The sequence below is a fragment of the Glandiceps talaboti genome, chromosome 15 (genome assembly GCF_964340395.1).
Source record: "Glandiceps talaboti chromosome 15, keGlaTala1.1, whole genome shotgun sequence".
NCBI lineage: Eukaryota > Metazoa > Hemichordata > Enteropneusta > Spengelidae > Glandiceps > Glandiceps talaboti.
Genome location: NC_135563.1, coordinates 21,074,325 through 21,099,582, shown reverse-complemented (window position 1 = coordinate 21,099,582; position 25,258 = coordinate 21,074,325). Strand labels below are relative to the sequence as shown.

Genomic DNA, 25,258 nt, shown 5'->3' with positions numbered 1-25,258 from the left:
TCTCTCTCTCTCTCTCTCTCTCTCTCTCTCTCTCTCTCTCTCTCTCTCTCTCTCTCTCTCTCTCTCTCTCAAATAGAAAATCGAGCACCACGCATAGTTTCTACAATATGTACTCCCACCCCCACTCCTTCCCTTCCCTTCCCTTCCCCGAAAAACTGAAATCGCATACGTGCGATCGTTATAATTTGGGGGATCGGGAGAGGGGGCATCAAACAGATTTATCCTTCCCTTACAGTCACAGCTATTTTTTTTAGAAACAACAACATTACTTTGGCAATATTTGAGAACATTCTCGCATTCTCTAGATATGAATGCTCTTGAAGTGATACATGTATGTAACGCCTAGCCTCCGATGCTTACAATCACCTCTCACCATTAGCTAAACATGTATTTTCTTAATGGCATACCGTATGGGGGCGCTACACGGGCTCGGAGGAAAGAAACACAAACACTTAAACATGTATTCTAGTAGTTTCTACAAATTACGCGATCGGCGAACTGCATGATAAGCTCTTTTTTCTTACGAAATCGCGAATTATCGAGAACATCCGACGAAAATGTATAAAAGCACCAAATCAGTTACATTGGTCATTCAATTCAGAAAGTTAAAAGCTTTGACACTAACTGAGAAAACAAAGTTTACCTGACCAAACACTTCGTCGAGATGGCCTGTATTATGATTCCGACACCATACTTTGTCCAGCCGAGACCGGTTGGAGTCTGTACCGTACGAAGATACAATCCACATCGTAGACGAGTACAAGTGAGGCGTCCTGATAGCCTACTTAGTGCGTTACTTGGTATCAATGATAGCTACCATTCCTATGGTGGATGGGATGAACTGCCACTTCATCTACTGCAAGCCAGTTTACTTCGTCATATCCTAGCCAACTGTGACAAAGAGGGTACGAATGAGAAGGAGGGTGAAAAGTCGTCTGCTGCAGCAGAATGTGACCCGACAAGTGGTTGCAAATCAAATTGCCCAGGAGCATGTGGCTGTGGCTGTCCTGAAAATTCTACTTCACCAACTGAAAGCAAAGAGAAAACTACCTGTGACAGTAGCTGTCCTGGTGCATGTGGATGCGGCTGTCCCGAACAGGCCGAATCTGAAGTGTCCGAACAAGGCACAGAAACCACCGATCTATCCGAGACACCCGAAAACTTCAGTCTAGTTTTACGTGTTGGTAGCCTTAAGCCTGAAAACCTGAAAGTGTCGGTGAAGAGTGGTTATCTTGTTGTAAGTGGAAAGTACAGCCGTGAAGTTCACCTTGGTCTTGGGATGTACAGTACCGAAGAACGCCACATTAGACGTAGTTTCCCACTGCCTGACAACGTCAATGTTGAAGAACTGACGTCAAAACTGGACGAGAACGGACTGCTTAAATTTGAAGCCCCTCTTCTGGCCGTAGAAACACCAAAAGAACGTACAATACCAATCACTACAGCGAAGCCAGTAGAGAGTGAGAACGCAGCAGGTTCCAGTGAAGAGACGACAGAACTAAGGAAAACAGAAGGTACGACAGAAGCAGTGGAGACCACAGAGACAGTGGAACCGACATCAGATGTTACGACAGAAGATGTGGAGACCACAGAGACAGTGGAGCCGACAACAGTCAGCGCTGATGACGAGAAGACAGAAATTAAAGAGCAAACGGAGACTGTTGAGGTGACACCAGAGTCAACAGAAATTATACAAGAGAAATCAGATAACGCTGAATCAACCGAGGAAGGCGATACACCCGAAGACTCGGCGGAAGGACATGAAGAACATGCTGACAATTAATTCTTGACATTTGATTTTGCTGTTTGACATTTCAATAACAACATTGCATTTGGAAATTGTCCATTGTTTACAAGAATAATACGTCTAATATTTGCCAATCTTCTTTAGAGATATTTTTAAAATTGCATTAACATTTGTTCTGTAAATTTGAGAGAAATCGAATTTCTCAATTACTTTTACATCAACATCGTATTGGTAATCATGGATTATATAAATAATTTCAACCGCATGTGTCCATTTTACTAGCAGCAGCAGCAGCAGCAGCAGGAGTAGTCTGTGGTATCACTGTGTATCATATAGGACCACATCTGGCAGTTAAATACTTGGCAATAATAAGAGTTGACAACATTTACATAAATTTAAAGCTTTGCTATCTACGTATTATCATGCAACTACATTGTGTTCAAGTATCTTTGTGTTGATACCGTAATTTAATTACACGTATAAGTTGACACAACCTTGTATGTTATTGCTAATTATATTCAATACACAACTTCCATTGTGTAACTTACACAAGATATTTATATTTATGTTATTGGTTATAATAAAATTATTGAACTGTAAAATTAATGTTTCTTCTTTCTGTCTCACATTTTTCATTATATTTCTCCATTCCTAATTTCAAAACTATTCTATTCTATTCTCTTTTATTCTAAATATTTTCACCCCATTTCTTTCTTTGGACCATTTTTTGGCCACACCTCTGACCACTACGTCATATTATTCATATATAAACATTGAAACTTTTACATAACTGTTAAGTACACCATCAAAATTATGAGTGTTCTCAAATCGATATTCAGTTTTTATTCATTGGGAGTCATGACATAAAAAGGGGGAATTCTACCTTCCAGCCTTTGAAAATGAGTTCGTACATATTGGCAGTCACCTAGATGGGTAATTGAAAGGCATGAATATGTATGGGGTGAGACGTTGGCGACGTCTATGGTTTGGGTGGACTTATCTAAAGTTGTATCGCCTGAATTATATCCCAATGAGATACACGATAGTTAAGAAGAACACATGTCAAACATTCACGTTATTTACTCTCCAACTCAACGCAAGCAAACGCACCGGGTTTTTTTTCACTGGTTGTATTCTTGTCTTCTGACAAGTTACCCCATGCTGTCAGTTACACCGATGTAAACCAAGTCTGGGTCATCGGTCAAACCATAGACAAGGAATAACTGTGTTTCTGCATCCAGTCTACTTGATCTCATGGGTCAATGTCAGTGAGGTCAATGTCGATGGGGTGAAAATGGAAATACATTTCCTTGAGATACTATTTATACTTAATAACTTCACAATCATATTATTCGATTAAAGTGTTTCCTGACCATACTGTACATCACATGACAGATACTGCACACCTATATAACTTAACTAAAACTATAGACAATGTCATGATACAAGACAATAATACATGAAATCATTATACAAACTATAGCCCTGTCCCCACGTGAATCGATTCGAAACCAGTTTAAAATGAACGTTCCCCATGAGAAAACTGAGCAATGTATTTGAATAGATTCACTTTTGCTTCTGAGTCAATTTACTTCGACTTGATGGGAACTCAACCTCTCGGTTTCAGGTATGTAAGTACATGCGGGAACATCTGCAGGAGAACCGATTTTGAAGAGATAAAACATTCCACATCTGGACAGGGCTTATATCAGACGTTTTAGTGAATGGAATAGCAAAACTCGTGTTATACAGTTTGGATCAATGGCGGGTATCTGTTTGTGATACAAATAATCATCAGGGCGGATGTCTGAATTGCTTATAATAGTAAGAGTAATTGTACTGCAAGTCGGTTTCATAATTGTCTAGTCATGCTGCGACAAACATATGCAAACAATGGCACATTTTATCAACTGCAACTATTTTGTTATCGCGGAAGGGTACGTATACACACGGGCACGTATTAATGCTTAGATTGCCGCCCTGGATTGCCGTTTTCTTAAGAAAATATTGAACGAATCCTGCTGCTACAAATGTATCAATCTCTATACTAGTAGAAATCATACTGTTTTTTCCTTACAGGTAGGAATATATAGTCAAAAGGTTGTTATATTTAGTCTGTAGACCAGGAAAACAACAATCTAAGAAATACTACACGCCCCTATGCGTATACAGTACCAATTCACCATCGACGGACACCTTAACACAAACACAGGTTTGGCATTTTGTTGACGACTGTGTTGTTGCATAGCCATGATGACTTGCCAATTGTTAGTGCTTATTTCAGGAGTATTACTATGGAGTATTTGGGGAGAACGTAACTATACATCATGCCAACACGTCATTCACGTTCATTCAGTACCAACCCCATGCTGACATGCAAAATATATCAGTTGAGTTGTACCGATGCGCGCGCACATGCATGCATACATACATACATACATACATACATACATACATACATACATACATACATGCATACATACATACATACATACATACATACATACATGCATGCATGCATGCATGCATACATACATACATACACACACAGACAGACACACCCATCCATCCATCCATCCACACACACACACACACACACACACACACACACATACATACATACACACACACATACATACATACATACATACATACATACATACATACATACATACATACATACATACATATATACGCACGGGGTGAAGCATATGGACCTCAACAGCAAATCAAGAAACAATTACGGTAAGAATATTACAAAAAAGCAAACATGATTCAGTTTTCAGTTGATTGTTTTTTATTAAATTACATGAAGACATACGAGTGTAAAATTTAGCTCGACCTTTATAAAAGTATAACAATTTCAATAGTTTTGATCTCCAAAATAATAAATAATTTGACAATAACATTTTTCAAATCCAGTAACAAAATGTAATATTGATTAAATACTTCATTAAGCTAAAACTCCATAACATATTATGGAAAACTGCACAAATCGTACATATTCTAAAGCTAAGAAACAGTCGCATCTATTTGATCTAAAGAGAACTGCACCCAGTAAATTTTCATAACTTTCTTTTTACAAAGTCTATGAAATGTATCAACACAACATAACAAGAGTCACATTAATTTTCAATGATTGGTTTGTCGTTGTCTTCTGCTGAGTCTTCGTGTATCTCGACTTCTTCGGTTGATTCACTCTTTTCCTTTTCAGTGGTTGCTTCAGGGTTGTCTGATTCCTTTCGTACAACTTCTGTTGGCTCTGGTGTCGACGTCACTTCGACAGTCTCCGTTTGCTCTTTAATTTCTGTGTTCTCGACATCAGCGCCGTCTGTTGTCGGCTCCATTGTCTCTGTGGTCTCCACATCTTCTGTCGTAACATCTGATGTCGGTTCCACTGTCTCTGGGGTCTCAACAGCTTCTGTCGTACCTTCTGTTTCCTTTAGTTCTGCCGTCTCTTCACTGGAACCTGCTGCGTTCTCACTCTCTACTGGCTTCGCTGTAGTGATTGGTATTGTACGTTCTTTTGGTGTTTCTACGGCCAGAAGAGGGGCTTCAAATTTCAGCAGTCCGTTCTCGTCCAGTTTGGACGTCAGTTCTTCAACATTGACGTTGTCAGGCAGTGGGAAACTACGTCTAATATGACGTTCTTCGGTACTGTACATCCCAAGACCAAGGTGAACTTCACGGCTGTACTTTCCACTTACAACAAGATAACCACTCTTCACCGACACTTTCAGGTTTTCAGGCTTAAGGTTACCAACACGCAAAACTAGACTGAAGTTTTCGGGTGTCTCGGATAGATCGGTGGTTTCTGTGCCTTGTTCGGACACTTCAGATTCGGCCTGTTCGGGACAACCGCATCCACATGCACCAGGACAGCTACTGTCACAGGTGGTTTTGTCTTTGCTTTCAGTTGGTGAAGTAGAATTTTCAGGACAGCCACAACCACATGCTCCTGGGCAATTTGATTTGCATCCACTTGTCGGGTCACATTCTGCTGCTGCAGACGACTTTTCACCCTCCTTCTCTTTCGTACCCTCTTTGTCACGGTTGGCTAGGATATGACGAAGTAAACTGGCTTGCAGTAGATGAAGTGGCAGTTCATCCCATCCACCATAGGAATGGTAGCTATCATTGATACCAAGTAACGCACTAAGTAGGCTATCAGGACGCCTCACTTGTACTCGTCTACGATGTGGATTGTATCTTCGTACGGTACAGACTCCAACCGGTCTCGGCTGGACAAAGTATGGTGTCGGAATCATAATACAGGCCATCTCGACGAAGTGTTTGGTCAGGTAAACTTTGTTTTCTCAGGTAGTGTCAAAGCTTTTAACTTTCTGAATTGAATGACCAATGTATCTGATTTGGTGCTTTTATACATTTTCGTCGGATGTTCTCGATAATTCGCGATTTCATAAGAAAAAGCTTATTCATGCAGTTCGCCGATCGCGGACTTTGCAGAAACTACTAGAATTATTATGTTTATGTGTTTGTTTTCATTTCCTCCATGTGTGAAGTAGCGCCCTCAGACGAGAAACCCTTTAAAAAACAATAGTGTCAGGTGATTGAAAGCACTGATGGCGTTATCACTTCGAGAACATTCGCATCCTCGACAATACGAGAATGTTCTCAAATATTCTCGAAGCGCTATCTTGTATTTTCTAGATGTAATTCATTGGGGATATAAAGGGTGGGTTCGAAAGGTGACATCAAATCAACTGCGAAAATTGTTGGAGCGAGATCACCTGTGTATCTGAAATCACAAACGCTATTACAGAAATACACTAAAATGGCCAGTATAACGTTTACTAGACCATCGTTTGGTGTGCATCGTCCAAGATTAACTATGGTTAGAAAATATCACCCGTATGCGTCTCGATGGTGGCGAATGGGTAGCATAGACACATTGATGGACGAACTAGCCGCAATAGACGACCATTACAGTAGTGATTGCTGTCATCACTGGCTGAGAGAAGAATCAGAAGCCAATGTCATACCCACTTTACGCCAAATTGTGAGAAGACGAGAACGGAGGAAAGAAAATAGTTCAGAGAGTAAAGGTGACGATAAGAACAAATGTGAACATTTAGAAGAGCAGCGGGAAGAGGCAAAAAAGGACGAAGCTGCAACATCAGAGGTAGAAAAAATACCGAACGAATCATCGATGAGTGAAGGCGAATGTTCGGGTCAGGAAGGTGACAATGAAGAGGCCTGCGATCCGAAGGAATCACCTGAAAATTTCAGGCTTGCCATCGCCATTGAGAGCTTCAAACCTGAAGATTTGAAATTAATGGCTAAAGGCAATAAAGTGACTGTAATTGGAAAGTACTCCAATGAGATGGACCACGGTGACGGTGTTTATAGCACAGACGAGAGAGAGTTCAGACACACATATACACTGCCTGATAATGTTGATGCCACAGAATTGAAGTCAAAGATGAACGAAGATGGGTTGCTTACGATTGAAGCACCACGACTTGCTAGCGGGAAGATAAGAGAACGGATAATACCAATAACATTTCCGAAAACAGCCGAAATTGAAGATAAATCGAAAACTGAAGACATTTCAAACGAAGAGAACGAAATGTCCACAGAAACAAAAAGTGATGAACAGTAATTGGACATTGCTGAAAATTGAAGTAATTGCTAAATATATACATACACCCGTAATCATTGAAACAATAGAGGCTTCTCTGTTTTAACACAAAGATGATGTGTCTACATCTACAGAGTGAACGATTCAGCTTTATTGCTGTTGTAGGCTTGAGAAAGTAGTACAAAAGGACGTGAAGTCTATTTTTTATAAGCGTGTGATGTCAATTTGATTTTGAAAATCTGTTATGATTATTCATTTCAATGTGAGTTTTTGCAACATGTGACATGTATGCATTTTTTAAAGTACTGGGTATTTGAATGAGTTGTGTTCTGACATATTTAACTTAAATAAACCCATACCAGTAATGTAACATGAAAGTATACTTCCTTGTTCCGCGATATATCATAAAGTGTGTGAGTGAGTGAGTGAGTGAGTGAGTGTGTGTGTGTGTGTGTGTGTGTGTGTGTGTGTGTGTGTATGTGTATGTGTATGAGTGTGTGTGTGTCCCCTTGTGTGCATGTATGTCACAAAATGATCAACTTAGTGGTATTCAGATTTTGTTGTATGTATACATACAAATAATTTAATCATTAGAACTATACATGTGTTAGTGTATATTGGCAGTTCATGACAAACTATTCATTATAGCCACGAGAAAACGTCAGGCCTGTAATGTGTCATGGGAACATTCTTGCACGCCAGAGTACATTGGTGTACGTTTCAGATGGTGCCGTAAAGAGGCATGTGGTTTACGACGTTGCCATGGGGATTGACTGTTTGTTGCAGACCTTACGGTTCACACCACTCGTTACTCGTTACTCATTAGTATTATAAGTTTCGGTTGGTGGCGCCACTCATCGATATAGTTGAAATTCCTCACAATCTAGGTACGGTTATGGATGGAGGGATTAGCGGCAAGTCCACCTTTAGGCCCAGGCCCAAGCGTGTATGTATGTATGTATGTATGTATGTATGTATGTATGTATGTATGTATGTATGTATGTATGTATGTATGTATGTATGTATGTATGTATGTATGTATGTATGTATGTATGTATGTATGTATGTATGTATGTATGTCTGCCTGCCTGTCTGTCTGTCTGTCTGTCTGTCTGTCTGTCTGTCTGTCTGTCTACCTGCCTGCCTGAAGAATGAAACTCTATATAAGAGAGAGAGAGAGAGAGAGAGAGAGAGAGAGAGAGAGAGAGAGAGAGAGAGAGAGAGAGAGAGAGAGAGAGAGAGAGAGAGAGAGAGAGAGAGATTATTTGCTTTGTGAGCATTTATTTATTTAACGATCTTACCATCTGAATCACACAATGGTCGATGACGACTCACTTTTCACTCACAAACACATTTTATTTGTCCGCTCTACTTTTTCCCCTTTTCCCTCTTCTGATGTTTATCCGAATATATTTGATCTCTCACCTTGTAAACTGAATGGAAAGGTTCATCTGAGCCATTGTTCCACTGTAACAACGATGTATTTATTTGCGAAAAAAATTGAGGTGTGTTCGTTTTATCGATGTTAATGATGATTATTATCTGTTATAGGTATTTCTTCATGTCAAAACAACATGAACGACAATGTAAGTTAAGGCTATTATCTAGTCCAGTATAAGAAACCGTTAATAAGTGTAGCAAACATGTGGCGTGAATAATCACTGCATTGCATGTAATGGGAGTCATACACAAGTATGACAACTTCCATCTCCATTTCATTCATACATACCAGATTTTCAAATCAAACCAATTCGTACCGATAAAATGTTTCATACTCAATGGTTTCTGTGTTGTATCTTAGACCACTATAGTAAATATATATTCTATAGTGGAATGAGGTTGTATACAAGAATCTAGAATTGTTAGAAAAAAGGGAGCAATTTCTTCATTAAATTTTAATAGCCCGTCGACCCCCCCCCCCCCATCATCTACCACTTTGTGACTGTGAATGGTACAATTCCTAGCATATATAACTGATTTAGGGTTGATCACTGAACGACACGACGTAACTGACAGTCTATTTTACACATAAAGGTGAAATGAATCAAGTCGTTGTGAGCCTTATTGACGATTATATCCATTAATTTCTTTTTTCTGCTTTGTTCTGCATTGTTGCATTTAATAATATTCAAGTCAACTACACTGTGAGGTCTCATATCAAAGTTACACTTTGAATGGCAACTCTGGTACTGTAACCCAGACACGGTGATGTGGGGGTTAATGGGTCATGTCATAATAACTGACAGGTTCTGTCATCGGACGTTTAATTCTCCACGTTTACACATCTATTAGTATTACATGTAAGGTGTGTCAATCAGGTAGGCGAACACCATGATGTACATCACACATCCACTCCCGTTTGATGTTCCTTTGTCTAACATATGACTTCCGTTGCAAATCAAATTTATCACTATAACACCAACACCACACTTCAGTAAAATGCGAGACGAGCTTTGAACATAATGTAGCAATCTCATTAACATCAACTTGAATTGCGTTCTATCAATTGTTCTATCAATATTTTGGCCTAGCTTTGTCGAACTGGAGAGAACTAGTCTAAGAAAATAAACGATGTCTGTCACCTTGACCCAGCTCTAAATCCCAACGTTGTGGAGGTAAATATAGGTTTGGGTTATCGAGTTGTTATGGTTTGCAACCTGTGCGACAAGCTAAACTGATTTGGAACTTTAAAAGAACTGTAAAGTAAATGAATAAAACGTTTAAAAACGTGAAATTTTAATAAGTACAACACTGGAGCTATTGGGGTTAATGTGGCAGATCAAAACGTTAATTATTTGTAATACACGCCATAAGCAGGATTGTTTCATCACCCATTGTTCATTGTGAATAGTATTACAATAAATTCATAAAGTTGAATCATCAGAACCAAATTGGACATTAGGCCACCAAGCATAAATTACTTTAAAATGTGCGGTAATTATAATTTCTGGACAGTAATTTTGTAATTGCTGTACTTAAAAATAAATATTTAAACTGTCGATATAAAAAGAGGAAATGAAAATATCAGTTAATAAATCTTTGTTTAAAATATACACTGGTTTCTGCTTAGCATGAATCGTCAGTCCCGTGAGGTATCACCAGGTGGCAGAAAAACATGTTGACAACTGAGTGACAGGTGTGGCGTGGCTTAGAAGAACGTTGTTTGCTTAATGATATCGTACGATCGACTTTTGAAAAACAAGTTGGATATAAATAGAGGAACCACCAGTAGTCTCGTCATTAGCTACTTGAAACTTGACAAGAACGCTTCATAGCTTTGAACAATTCACCAAGAAGACCAAAGTCACTTCAACAAGTTCAACATGTATACTGAAACCTACACAAAAACCAGCAACTCAACGATGGTAGTGGGTGGTGAAATTTTGGACCAAGAACTGAGACCGAGAACTGCGTCAGTAAAGAGTACTACCAGTACATCCAGTCAGTCCAGTACATCCAGTACAAGTAGTAGGGTTACTACTAGCAACAAGAAATCCAACAGGAGAAGGAGAATGGACTTCGGCCGCACTACAAAGATGCAATATTTGATGATGGTTGGAGAATAGTGATCATAACACTGACTTGATACTTAGTATTACTAAAGTTGCCAGGTACACACCTGGTATCTTTGTGTCGATGATACGTACCAAAGATGTACAGCGAACAAGACGATCGTGGCGTAAAATGGCACAAATTGGTCTCTTAATGCAACATTCTATTATATATCTCGATACCTGACTGATGACGTCATCGAATGAACATCCGCTAGAGTTTATGCCAACGGAGAGAGTTGTCTTCGCATCAAGAATGAAATCGAACAAGATCTAATTCCTTGAGGAAATATCCCACACAGAGACTGATTGGAAATATGCAACGATTCCAGTGCAGAGTCTCAACATACTGGAAGTATTCACATCAATACCTGAACTCTAACTTTAACAATAATTACAAAACAACATTTGTGTATTTGAGACTTTAATCTCCAGTATTTGGAACGTCAGTTCTTTCTGACTTGTCTAACTTTTTTCTACAGTATTATTATCTTGACTGTAACAATCTGAAGTGTAAACACATAGTTCGTGTGTTTTATTGTTATTTTATCTCTTTGAGAACGATATATAACATTGTATATATGCTTGTGAGTATACAAGTGTTTAATATACACGTTTAATGTTCATATATGTTATTATCACCTGTTGTGAAATATTGTGAATTAAACTATATATGAAAACTAGCATTGTTGTGTTGCAGTTGTCTTTTTAATTTGAATGAGTGTAGTTCGTAATACGAACTGATGAATGAATATTATTGATGTTCCTCCGACGGTGGAGGTATTCAAGTGTCTGAAATACATTGTTGAAATCATTTTGCATATACTAGTACTCACATTTGAGCCAATATTTGTTGACCACCCTAAAACAGACAAAGAAGGAAACACATACCCCTTCCCAATCCCAACCCCAACCCCCCCACACACAATATTTGTCGAACTTCAAACACTATGGTAAATGAAGCAGAAATAATGAACATTAAGTGATGTAATATTGATAGAGGTCGATAATTTAAACAGTATGACAAGCTGTACAGATGGAATAATTATATTCTGGTTTTCGTGTACCTTTGAGAATTTTCCTGCTCCTTACAGATGTCGTGAAAGTTTACCTCGTTATTCACAGTATTGTTTTAAACTTTAATCAGCTTTAATTACTGTAATGATATGAATATACCGCCAGTACTAACACATAACTATAGTATAGTAGTATCTACTTCTCCCTAGCTTGACATAATTCCTCTGCGGAACATAATATCATGCAGGATTTCTATTTTAACTGATTATTGGGTTTTATCAAAATTTTCTCGCTTCATTTACATTTACTGGCTGTATATGACAGATGGTTGGGTCTAGGGTACTGAACATTCTCTAAACCCCAGTAAGAAACATCTTAGTGGGTAATACTTGGATAATTCATATGAACTAAGATTAAGAAAGACACATAACTTTAAGTTGTGCGTGCATGTATGTATGTATGTATGTATGTATGTATGTATGTATGTATGTATGTATGTATGTATGTATGTATGTATGTATGTATGTATGTATGTATGTATGTCTGTCTGTCTGTCTGTCTGTCTGTCTGTGTGTGTGTGTGTGTGTGTATGTATGTATGTATGGATGGATGGATGGGTGGGTGGATGGATGGATGTATGTATGTATGTATGTATGTATGTATGTATGTATGTATGTGTGTGCGCGCGTGTATGTGCATGTACACGTATGCGCGCGCGTTTTTGTGTATCAATCAAGTCCATTACGGCGCAATTTTCTATAGCACTGAGCAGTAGATCAATGTAAACGCTAGATAGTTCTTGCAGAAAGACATATATGTACACAATAAAGAAATACCACGTGACAAAAGTCTCAAATTTGCCATCATGAGGAGTATGGGCTGTTTAAGATCAATTACCATAGAGTATGTATTTTACCATGTTATTCGGGGTCGTTCAAAACAATAACAAAATACCACCTGTTGATTTCCCGCAATATCTGAAAAAAACAACGACCAACAATACAAAACAGTTTTAATCTAAATCTTACAATAGCCAAATAACCTTGCTGAGTACGTGATGTTGAAGGTAGTCACGGTGATTGCTGTTATCGGTAAAATGAGTGGTTCTTTAATTTTATAAAATAGTTAGCTTAAACCCAGACAAATTAGGTTATCACAATAGTAAAGAGAAAAGTTCATGTTTTTGAAGACGACTCAGTTTGAATTGTATTCATTCCTCGCTATTCTATATTGTATCATGTGGGTGCCTGGGCATTATGGTAATAATCATATCACGTGACTGGGGAACCCCTACTAGGAATCCTACAAACAGAGAAAGCCATGCATTGCAACCATTGTAACAAAGTTGGCCACATCGAACATTCTAGACTATTTCAACAAGTACCAGAAATTTCGACATTATAGTGACAACCTTACATGTAAATGAAATATCTTAATGATGATGTCATCTTTTTAGCTGGCGTTGCTTTAGACAAGTGTTACATTTGTATGAAATAGTCTTTAGATTGCATCATTCTATACCCCTGTTGACACATTGAGTCATTGCGTGGCTCGGTGCAGTAGTGAGATATCAGCAAAGTAAGCGATCATTAAAACACAAAATCAAACTTTCCGACATTTCGCATTTCATATGACCTGTTTACTCAATGCAAACATTAAACCTGACGACGCGGAATAATTTGACAAATAATTGTGCATCGCGGGTTTTAACAGATAGTTACTGATACAACAGTCGCCCATTCATATGAAAGGAGGGAATTTTAAAAAACAACGAAGATTTAAAAAGGTTGGACGGCGAAGGTTCATCTTTAGCACTGAGACATCAGAACAGAGTCAAGCACTGGTCATACCGACGGTGTTCACACAGAACTCAATATGTATATTCAATTTGGTGTAAACAGAATGTACGCAAAAAACCACCAACACCTTGATGATGGATGGTGGTGTTTTGGACAAAGAACTGAGATGCAGAGCTGGGTCAGTAAAAAGTACTACCAGTACATCCAGTCAGTCCAGTACATTCAGTACAAGTAGTAGGGTTACTACTAGCAACAAGAAATCCAACAGGAGAAGGAGAATGGACTTCAGCCGCACTACAAAGATGGAATATTTGATGATGGTTGGAGAATAGTGGTGACGAGAATGACTCCATCAGATATGTTTTTATTTAGACTGGATATAGTTCTGCAAATTTGATCAAATTGTCTCCCAAAGAGTCATGTGAGGGTCACCCCTCAATGGATTCAGCCTACCTAGCCTACTAAATGCAGGACTAATTATTAAAAACATCTCGTGAAAATAGTGATGTAGTGATTGGACACCATAGTGGTGAACAGGTGACGCTGGTGAATTGACAGTGAATTGGTTTAAATTACTCAGCTCCGTGGAACTACAGAGCAGTATCATTTTCCGCATACATAAGCCTTACCCCAGACCACTATAGCCACAGGCATTCGAATCAATCTGTATGATTTCTTTAAAAATGAACAGTAAATAAGATTTATTTACTATACATTTTTTTAAAAAATATACAGATTGATTCGAGTGCCTGTTGCTATAGTGGTCATAGGCTTTTCAGGACACCATTTACTTAAGGCTAGTACATCAACCATATTTTATGTCCACGTATCAATGGAACGACACCATGAAGTAAACGAAAATTGGGGACACATTTCAATGAGCTTTGAAACTGGAAATTGAAGCAAATAAACAGTTTACTGTTGACATGTTGTTTGTCTGTCAGTTGACAGAGATCACTGGCAGACCAGGTTAACACTTATTGATTTATAAATCTATTTATAGTAATCTACTTGTGGGTATCTGAATGTGTTTATTTATTTATCCTACATAGATATCTTAGTGCTGGTTGAATTTTTTTTTCTCTTTACAATTTTTCGAACTCTACACTCTAGAAAATAAAATATTGCATAGCTAAGTAGTGTCTATTATCATCTTTACTTTCATAATATGTTTTATTTAGAAAAAGACAACACCAGCTTTTTGTTACCTTTTTACATGACACCTTGTAGGGAACAATATTTTTAACAAGTAAAACAAAAAGGTAAATAAAGGAAACAATATTTGTAAACAAATACAAAGGCTTTTCTGAATCCATGCAATATACAAACAAAATATTATTTTCATTTCAGCTTCCATATATATATAATTGCGTTAAAGTTTAAAGGCCCATTTTGGATGAGAATTAACATCTAGGCGTGAAAAAACAGTTGTCTGACAGAGTCATACAAAACAAAAGAATGACCCCGCGTGATCCTCATGGTTCCACTGATAAGGTAATATTAATGTGATGACCCCGGGACTAAAACTTAGCATTATACAGTAACTTGTATTAAACTCGTGAAAATGTGGTAAAAGACGAAAAGGGTAGTTAATTATCCAGAGTCCCATGCATGAGTCCTAGTAAAGCATGTAAAGTGAGGTTCGTAAAACTCACACCACTGTTTTCCATAATGGACTGTATAACCACCGTGGACATGTCTTCTCTTCATTTGACATACGGCCAGTGTGGTCCCTCGTCTGGACACTGTGATGTCACGTGACAAGCCGAGGGGAATCCCAGTCGAAAGCCCAACAGTCTGCCGATAGGTGTACTATAGTACACGCATGAACTGACAAACAACGGCCATCAACTTGATAGCGCTGGTACCCTTTGTGATTTTTTTTTTTTGGGGGGGGGGGCAATAAAAACATTTCATAACATTTCTGAAATATTTCGATATGAATTTGGATTATTATACTTGTTACTTTATACTTGACGAAAACTTAGCGTGGAATCCATACGAATGGGAGCTTTGAATGGGGAATCAAAACTCAAAGCCCCCATTCGCTTGGATTGGCTAACGAAAAATTGGCCGCCATAGTGTCATTTTGACTAGTCTAGTTCCTATACAGTATTGTTACCATTAAACGTCCACTGTGGGACGCTCGTTAAGAACGTTGCAGTAAAACAGGCCGTGGTTTGCGACGATACTCACTACCTTCCGTATTAGTTTTCCTGACACTGGTTTTTCGATGACGGATTTCGCGTTTCCCTCTCAGTGGCTCAATGACAGTGAAATCAAAAGCACACAAAATTTTCTGAATCGATTTACAAAAACAAGAGAACAATATGGTTGACGAACAATCCTGACTGATGATGTCATGACAGTAATTCTACGTAAAGCTGACGTCGTTATTCCAAATAAATTTATGAATATTAGTTATGAGATTTCGAAATTTATCGAGAGATTGCGACACCGTGACGACTCAAATTATCGATGATGTCATCTGGTCATCTTATTTCACAATTAAAAAATAACAACTTTTTTTTTTGCATGATTGTGATTTTAGATGAAACAAACAAATGTGTACGACTACACAATGATGCAGTGTGAGAGTTATGCCAATTTAGGATTACCGTGACAGTGGATTTGACAAAAACATTTTGAAGTAACAAATTTGAAATTAATAGTAATAATTTTAAATCATGACAACTGTTAATGTAGATTTAGATTTTCATTGTAAATGGGTGATGAAATACAACCCTAGATAATAAGTCAGTTTATTTCATTTACAAGCCAAGCCTATCCGGCACAGCTGACTCAGTGGACTAAATACTTGTGTAGCGTGGGTTGATGACCATCATTAACTGATATGACAAGGCCTTTGTTTGCACTGCGATATCGTACGAGGGATTTTTGAAAAACAACTTGAGTATAAAATGGAGAGATTGAAATGAGCTGGTCAGAAGCAAGCAGATCTGTGAATAGAGTACACGAGAGCTGTTCGTCAAATTGCTGAACTTAAGACTGGTGACGTTAGAAGTATCAAAGATGCATAGTGAAGTTAATCAAACCTACACAACAGCCAGGAACTCAACGGTGATGATGGATGGTGACATTTTGGACCAAGAACAGAGACGGAGAGCTGAGTCAGTAAAAAGTACTACCAGTACATCCAGTCAGTCCAGTACATCCAGTACAAGTAGTAGGGTTGCTACTAGCAACAAGAAATCCAACAGGAGAAGGAGAATGGACTTCAGCCGCACTACAAAGATGCAATATCTGATGATGGTTGGAGAATAGTGGTGACTAGAAAAAACTCTAACAATTTATTATTCGATTACTTGATTCTAAGTTTAGGGACATAATTTAACCGGAAAAAAGTAGTCACTGGAGAAAATCGTTACGAGAGATCTTCAAATGTCTGATATTGGAACTGACCAGACTGCAGCTGGTACTTTATTTCAAGCTTAGAAGAAGACTTACGTTACGAACAATGAAAGGTGACGTCAGAAGCAATGGCACAAACCGAGCCATCAAAAATCTACTGCGAATCAGTGGCAAGAACCTTCTAAGAAATTGCAGTGCCAAAGTATGAACATATAAATCAACAACATGATCAAGATATGGTATATTTATACTGGAACTGGATGAACAGAAAACTTGTGACAGTTCTAAAAACTCTTTTCGCTGAACTGAACATCAACGAAACACGCATTTTTTCAACGGACATTAACGAATGTTCAATTTGTGAACGGCAACTGGACATTTTTTGATGTTGCCAGATCTGTCAAAGATTTATTATTTATTTGATGACTATTTACAATACGTGTGTTACGTGGACGTCTTTGTCTACTGTGTCGACCCTTTATTTATTCTAACTATATCGTATGATTTTTATCGTGTCATTCCACTTCCTTCTTTCACTCTATTTTATATCCCATAATTTCTGACACTATTAAACTTTCGACCAAGTCGATAATGTACAATTCTAATTTATTCCAGTTGAAGTTTTTTTTCGTGATGATTTTAAGAGAAATTAAAATGATCGATCGTTAATTTAAATCAAATTTGGTGTGCATGAGTCGTTTGTGTTGATTTTTACCCTAACTGAAGAATAAGTGACGATATGAGGTTGAACTTTGAGTTGACGACAATGCACATCTCAATTGGTGACCCTGCTTTCCTAGAAATATCTGACATGCCTTGTATTAAATACGTCGCAGGCTATTTAAAGCGTTGCCAGAAAAAATAACCCTGATCCCAATATATCAAAATTTAAGAAAGGACAGAGCCCTACCGTCCCCCTAAACTTAAATAATCCATCAACGAACGGGAATATTGAGACAATGAATCAATGCCGGGGAATAGCACATAGACCAACGCACGTTACCTCGATACTTGATATTTCAACACTCTACAAAAGATTGCATCATCACGGCGTACATATCCATTGGTGACGTCATACTGAAACTTATAAGTTTATCAATTGATTGATTTGATTGATTTGATTGAACTTGTTTGCATGCTTAACAAAGAATTACTATTGCAACATATGGACGCTGAGTGTAAGTTTATTTTGCTAGACCTTGGTAACAATTTAGTTTTAGAAGAAGAAAATTGGTTGAGAAAACACGAAAAGTTAAAATGAATTGAACATTTGAATTAAAATTCGAGTGATAATTACACCACTCGAAATATCCTCTCAGCTTGACGAACTGTTTGCCCAGACTGCCCAACAGCTGATCACGCTGACAAATATTTGTGTAGCGTGGGTTTTAACTGATACCAACTGATACCAGTTTGCATTGCGAAATCGTACGAGGGATTTTTGAAAAACAACGCGCATATAAAATGGACAGATTGGAGAAGGGCCGTCACTTGCAATGAGAACCTTCAACCGAGTACTTCAAAGGTGAAGCTCATACCGTTTGATCGAAGACAAGTATTAGAAAGAAGAGTCAGACATGTATACTGATATAAGTCAAGCCTACGCCGCAACCAGGTATACCATGATGGTGGATGAGGGTGACATATTGGCCCAAGAACAGAGGAGGAGATCTGAGTCAGTTAAAAGCAATACCAGTACGTCCAGTCAGTCCAGTACGAAAAGTAGGGCGACTACTACCAGCAAATCCGGCAGAAGGAAAATGGACTTCGGCCACACGACGAAGATGCAGTATTTAATGATGGTAGGAGAATAGATATTAATACAAGGACTGGTGATTATGAAGATATTGATTACAAGTGAAATTGAAACGATTTGAACATGATTTCTTTATGAAGAATATATCAACAGAATCATAGTAACAATGACTGTATGAAGATTAATTATGGGATACTCTGTTGACATTGAAATTGACGTAGAAGACCTATGATTGTGAATTCTAAGGATCAACCCTGAACTCAAGAAATGAAGAAGATGCTCTAATGGACACCTGTAAGTTTCGTCGAGAGACAATAATTTGAATGTAACTGGATGACCAGATAATCTGTGACAGTTCAAGGCGTAAAGAAGACATTCGAGACAACCTGAAGTTATTTATATCTACAGTGTAATGGTTTTTTAAAGATAGGTTACTACGACTCGGACATCCCACAACTTTATTTATTGAATTGATACAGTGTATTGTGCATGTCGTGTAGACTGCCAGGACTTTATTTATTCGACTCTGAGTTTTAGAGTCTTAAGAATTCAAGACATTTATTTTATCTTGAAGTTAAAAAGTCTGACTATGGTCAGGTGGTATGTGCACAGTATGTGCCAACGATAGAGATTTTCAATTATTGACAAAGTCGATATTTCATAACTGAGGAATGTTCAGTTCAAAGTGGTTTCATTATTTTATAAACGCAATTAAAGTTGGAATTTTTTTTATAACTTGATGAACTTTGTTGGTCTACATGATATACGTGTGTGTGTGTGTGTGTGTGGGGGGGGGGTGATGTAAATCTACCCCCAAGTAAGAGACTGTTCGTTACTGACCCCTGACCTGAGGCCTATTAGCATACAGCTATTATGATTCAAATTAACCGACAGAACCCCCCCCCCCCCCCCAAAAGAAAAAGGGGGGGGGGTGAAAAAGAAAAGAATTGTTCAAAGTTAAATTAAGAAAATAAAATGAAAAAAGGAGTACCCAAGCAATTTAATTATCAAAAGTATCTTCCTATGTACACTATAAGTTATTGTGTATTTAGTAAGATATACTTCTCTGTTAATAAAAAAATATCCTACTAGAAATGTAAATCGTTGAGAACTTAAATTTCTGTTGGCAAACAGGAAAGAAAAATGAATTAGTAACACCCGAAGTTAATAAAAACGACAAGTAAATTAATGAAAGAATAAATGACTGACTGACTGACTGACTGACTGACTGGCTGACTGACTGACTGACTGACTGAATGACTGACTGACTGACTGACTGACTGACTGACTGACTGAATGACTGACTGACTGACTGACTGACTGACTGAATGAATGAATGAATGAATGAATTAATTAATTAATTAATCAATGAATGAATGAATGAACGAATGAATGAATGAATGAATGAAACAGAGATTGACAAGAGAGACACGTATATTTCATACAGTGTACTAAAACGTGTCCTCGTTGTAATGTGAGTCATATATGATGCAATCTACACATAATTTTATACCACGTAGCACGCCAGGATTTGTTCTCTTATTAAAACACGATCTCCTTCTTTTACTACATTATTTTGTGAATTTCACCTCTTTCTGAGTCTACTATGGGAAGAATAGAATCCAAACTCGTTGTTGTCTCAGATGAAGATTGAAGGCCCAATGGATTATTCTGATGAACAGAATGGCCATGACAGATAGCCAAGCTCTGGACTATACTATTAAAGATGTCCCCTGCTATTGTGTTGTGGGCACGTTGTTGCCATGGCAAGATGCTAGGTCATGTCATTGGTTGGGTTTGGGCTATAAGGTAATATATGTAATGTATTAATTATACGCTGGTTAATAATTTGTAATCAGACAGGCGTTTCTAGACCAGAGTTCTAGACCATCTAATTGTATTCCAATCCTGGACCAATGCTATGCTAGCAGTAGCGTGATGATTTACATTGTATAGACATCCTTGTGTGTTAGGATTATTAATTGTATATTCCCTGTACACCAAAGAAGGAAACTTGTCATAAATACAGTTTGTATTTCAAAAAATTGTATTTTTGAACAAAACAACTTGTGAAGGGATTTTTTCACTATCGAAAATTCAAGTTGCAGTGTTGACCATTCTTGCAAGGTAAAGAATATAACTCCGCTGACCCAAAGAAAAATTATACGTTTTGGACAGTGCCGTAATGAGACCCATTGCTTTACGACAGTGGTGTCGTAACATCAAACTGTCGTAACACCGAGTATTCTATACCATATCGTGCCGTAGCACATAGCCCATTGTCATATGTGCATTTCCCTTGCAAGTCATCAAAAACATAGAGTCCTTGAAATTAATCGTTGTGATCATTAACACGTCCAAGTGTGGGAACTACAAAAACTGTTGCAACAGGTATGATATCACTAAAACAATAGCTGTACCATTGCTATGACCTTTGCCTTTATTTCTATGACCTTACTTGAAGGATAAATTTGTAAAAAAATCCTTATGATATTAATGTTCAGATTGCGTACAGAGTTTGAAATACAGATATATGGTGTATGTGGGGGGGGGGGACTATGTATTCTGTGTATAGGGGATATGGACAGGAACTACCAATTCACGGGACACAGGATGTGGGGTCACTCTATATTCTCAGTTCTAGCTCCGCCACTTCTGAGATTTCAAAGCTCAAATATATTCACTGGACGCAAGTATTTTTCAGTTTACACCAGTTTATATAATACGCAATAACGTACCTCGAGTCAGGGAGGAATCTCTATGCCATGTCCCTACTCGACTTATGTTTTGTTTTCTCTAATAATTTTAGACATTTCTCGAATAATCAGATACGACTGAATACCGGTATATGTAATGATGTATAATCATGTTAACAATTGTACAACGTCAGCATTCACTAGTAGATTTTGATTATCATATGGAGACGGCCAAAACTTACAATTGCTGCCATGATAATTTCAGTTCATATTTCCCAATGCGAGTAAATTGTTACGACACGTCATTGAATTACCTGGCCTACATCTGTAAGTTAATAAGCTGATCTGGAATGCCTTGCACGTGGAACTCAGCACATAGCCAGGGCCTTCCCACAGTGTAGTAAACAACTGATAAGACAAGATTAATGTGTTATTCGTACGATAGCACATCTGGGCATTCCCTTAGCAACATGTCTAAATTTAGATTTAAAGGTCGCTGACATAGTAATTGTAAAATGGTACAAAGAGGAGGAAGTCCCCGTAAATGACTAATATGTCGTGATTAATTATGACGAAATCATCGGACCATATTTGATAAATTATCTAATTCTGCAATAAAACGAAACTGCGTTAGCCTATCTTCTAAAAATGTGTGAAATTAATTAAATTGCCGAAAGACCAACACCGTATTAAAGCTGGTAATGTAAATGTTTAAAATACCACAAATTGAGTGGAAAACACACCATATGTCATTAATATGACACAATGTTAATACACATCGAAAATATCAAGTTAATAATGAAAAACTTAACTTTTAAAATTGAATTGCAATTACTAATACACTGATTAAACCATTGCATATTGACTGCATAGAATGCATTAATAGTATGGCGCATCATTTTAATAGTGTATCTTACATTGTACTTCATTACTTTGTCGTGTCATCAAGTAGAACGACGACAATTACACAATACCATGAGACTAACTCCGACTAACTGAAACAGGAACAACGAATTAAAATTGCTAACGCAATACACTGTTAAGCATGTAAAGTCATGGACTCAGCTTCAAACTTTTTTTTTATCAGAGATGTTCATTTAATAAAAAGTGTTATCATATTACAGCATTAAAAAGAACTACTTGGTGATGCATATTGGTCAATATTAGTTTTCGTAGATCTACCAAAGACGATCTCGATCACCAGGTCTATTATATATGTACTATGGAATGGTATTCAATAAATTTCCGAATTTATTTGGACGAATAAAAATTACTATGTATGTATGTATGTATGTATGTATGTATGTATGTATGTATGTATGTATGTATGTATGTATGTATGTATGTATGTATGTATGTATGTATGTATGTATGTATGTATGTATGTATGTATGTATGTATGTATGTATGTATGTATGTATGTATATGTGTGTGTGTGTGTGTGTGTGTATGTATGTATGTGTGTGTGTGTCTGTGCCCCTGTGCCTGTTTTTGTGTCTGTGTGCAACATTTTGTATGGACATTTGGAATTTATAATTTAATCCATACAAGAGAAGACAAATTATTAATACCGTACGATCGCTTACATGGACCAGTCGGTTTGAAAATGTCATACCGTAGTGGAACAGAGATCCGGTCAATAACCGTTTAAATAAATTTTGTTTATTCAACGTGAACAAAACTGTAATGAAAAAAACATAAGTGAGGAAAATGCAGATGGTTTTCAAAGTGACGTATTGTTTTTGTATTCAATACCAAACAAAATATGTTTTTTTAACTGTATCGAAATTAACAAACAGGTGGCATTTCCTAAAAGTTGCATTCTACTTCAATCGTAAAATGTTACACATAACTATGCATTAAGTGTAAAATTATTATAAGTTGTCCAAAAATGTGAGAACTATACGTCGATCATTCATTCTGTATAACCTTTGAATTCGGCGAAAAACTGGCGCTCTCAACTATATCGTAGTCAAATATGTCCTTGAAAGTATGTGTTTACCATGTGTACGGAGGAGTAGGTTATTGACCAATCATATCTGATGTTATAGACATATTTGGACATTATCATCGTATGTTGTCGTGCAAGTATTAATGACGTGGGCAAAGCGATGAGCTCATCGACGACATGAAAACGTTTATAAGGAAAGAAAGGAACAGACGACAAGGCAATTTCTGAACTACAGCGAAAACAACTGCTAGATAGTCCGACGTTTCCAAAGTATCAACACTTCTTTACCGCATCAAAATGCTGACAGGGCTCGAATATGCGTTCTGCTACTGTCCAAGGGACCAGAAGAAGACCGACAAACAACAGAGGAGCGATTCCGTAAAAAGTCACAGTCATGGCAGACCACGAACCAACACGAATGATGGCACGACAGACAATCCTAGAAGACGTCTGCTATCACATTGGGAAGAAAGAACACAACACAACTAGACATATCAATATGGTTGATACGACATATAGCAGACGACAATTTATCAGAACTGACGTAGCCATGTTGATGACGTCACCGCAGCGTAATATTGAAGACCTGGCTGCAGTGATTACACGAATTCGTCAAATCATCAACACATATTAACACTTGAAATCAACTGAGCTGTCACAGAATAAGATGAAGAATCTACTTCCTTTGCTGACCAACATAGTTTGACTTATATGGTAAAATATGAACAACCACCTGTTGGAGTCACCTTGGAAGATTAGTGAAGGGTTGGCCAGCCAAACGATGAAGATTACTATATTCGAAATAATCAAGAAGTCAGTCAACCAGCCAGCAAAGCAACAACGGTACTAAATTACCAACCCTGAGTGGCCTACCAAAAAATCAGTAACGCGGATCCGATTTAAGACAACGTGAAATTTAAAATTATCAATTAAACTTAATATTGACTTATGGATTTTTTGCGACCAAGTCGATAATGTCACATGTCGTCGCTACCCATGTCGTCTTGTGATCAGTGAATTTCATTCTGATGCCAGCCTGAGAATAACAAAAAGCTTTGTATTTTACTTGTATACGTATCTTTAAATCGTAATTTATAATTTACACTTCATATTTTTTACAACTGTGATATTTATTGTAGGAAAAAAATAAAATATTTTCTTTCTTGCCATCTTGAACTATTGCCTACTGCAGTTTATTTTACAGCGTGCCTGTTTTATGAGTAACCCCCCCCCCCCACACACACACACCTGTTCACAGATAAGACCAACTTATGACTCTCAATGCCACCTCAAACGACGTACCACGGTGTTTACCACCGATAACTTCGAAAGCCAGTTACTTGTGGTTGCATGTGTGCAGAGGTATCATCTACGTTCAAATGTTGCACAGGTCATTTTCACAAACAGCATCCCCGCTGCAGTATTTACAGTATTGTACCTGTAGGTGGCGTCCTCCAGAATCCTTGAAGCGAATTACGATATGTCTACAGTACAACATGAACCATATTTCAGATATTTCGGAAATTTAGTCGATATGTAAATTCTCCACCATTATATATACAAAACAGAAGTTTCTCTCAACTTCATACGATACTTTCATACTGTTAACCGACATTCCATACATATACATCCAATGTTAATTACATCAATAATCTTGGGCTAATACATAAATATTCACATAGGAATATGCATAAGGTTACCTATGCATATTCATATGTAAATATTTATACCTTATTGAGGTATGAAGAAACAGAATGAAGACACGCC

At 37.6% G+C, this 25,258-nt stretch overlaps 3 protein-coding genes across 3 annotated transcripts; 2 read left to right on the top strand and 1 right to left on the bottom strand.

Annotated features, from left to right (window-relative positions):
- Positions 1-575: 575 nt before the first annotated feature.
- On the top strand, positions 576-2,349 carry LOC144446097 (uncharacterized). Its single transcript, XM_078135803.1, has one exon. The coding sequence runs from the start codon at positions 665-667 to the stop codon at positions 1,781-1,783; it is 1,119 nt and encodes a 372-aa protein (XP_077991929.1). The 5' UTR covers positions 576-664; the 3' UTR covers positions 1,784-2,349.
- Positions 2,350-4,606: 2,257 nt separating this feature from the next.
- On the bottom strand, positions 4,607-6,113 carry LOC144446753 (uncharacterized). Its single transcript, XM_078136581.1, has one exon. The coding sequence runs from the start codon at positions 6,025-6,027 to the stop codon at positions 4,873-4,875; it is 1,155 nt and encodes a 384-aa protein (XP_077992707.1). The 5' UTR covers positions 6,028-6,113; the 3' UTR covers positions 4,607-4,872.
- Positions 6,114-6,452: 339 nt separating this feature from the next.
- On the top strand, positions 6,453-7,726 carry LOC144446754 (uncharacterized). The gene has a single exon (XM_078136582.1). It carries the CDS (start codon positions 6,543-6,545, stop codon positions 7,368-7,370), a length of 828 nt encoding a protein of 275 aa, XP_077992708.1. The 5' UTR covers positions 6,453-6,542; the 3' UTR covers positions 7,371-7,726.
- The last annotated feature ends 17,532 nt before the right edge of the window (positions 7,727-25,258 follow it).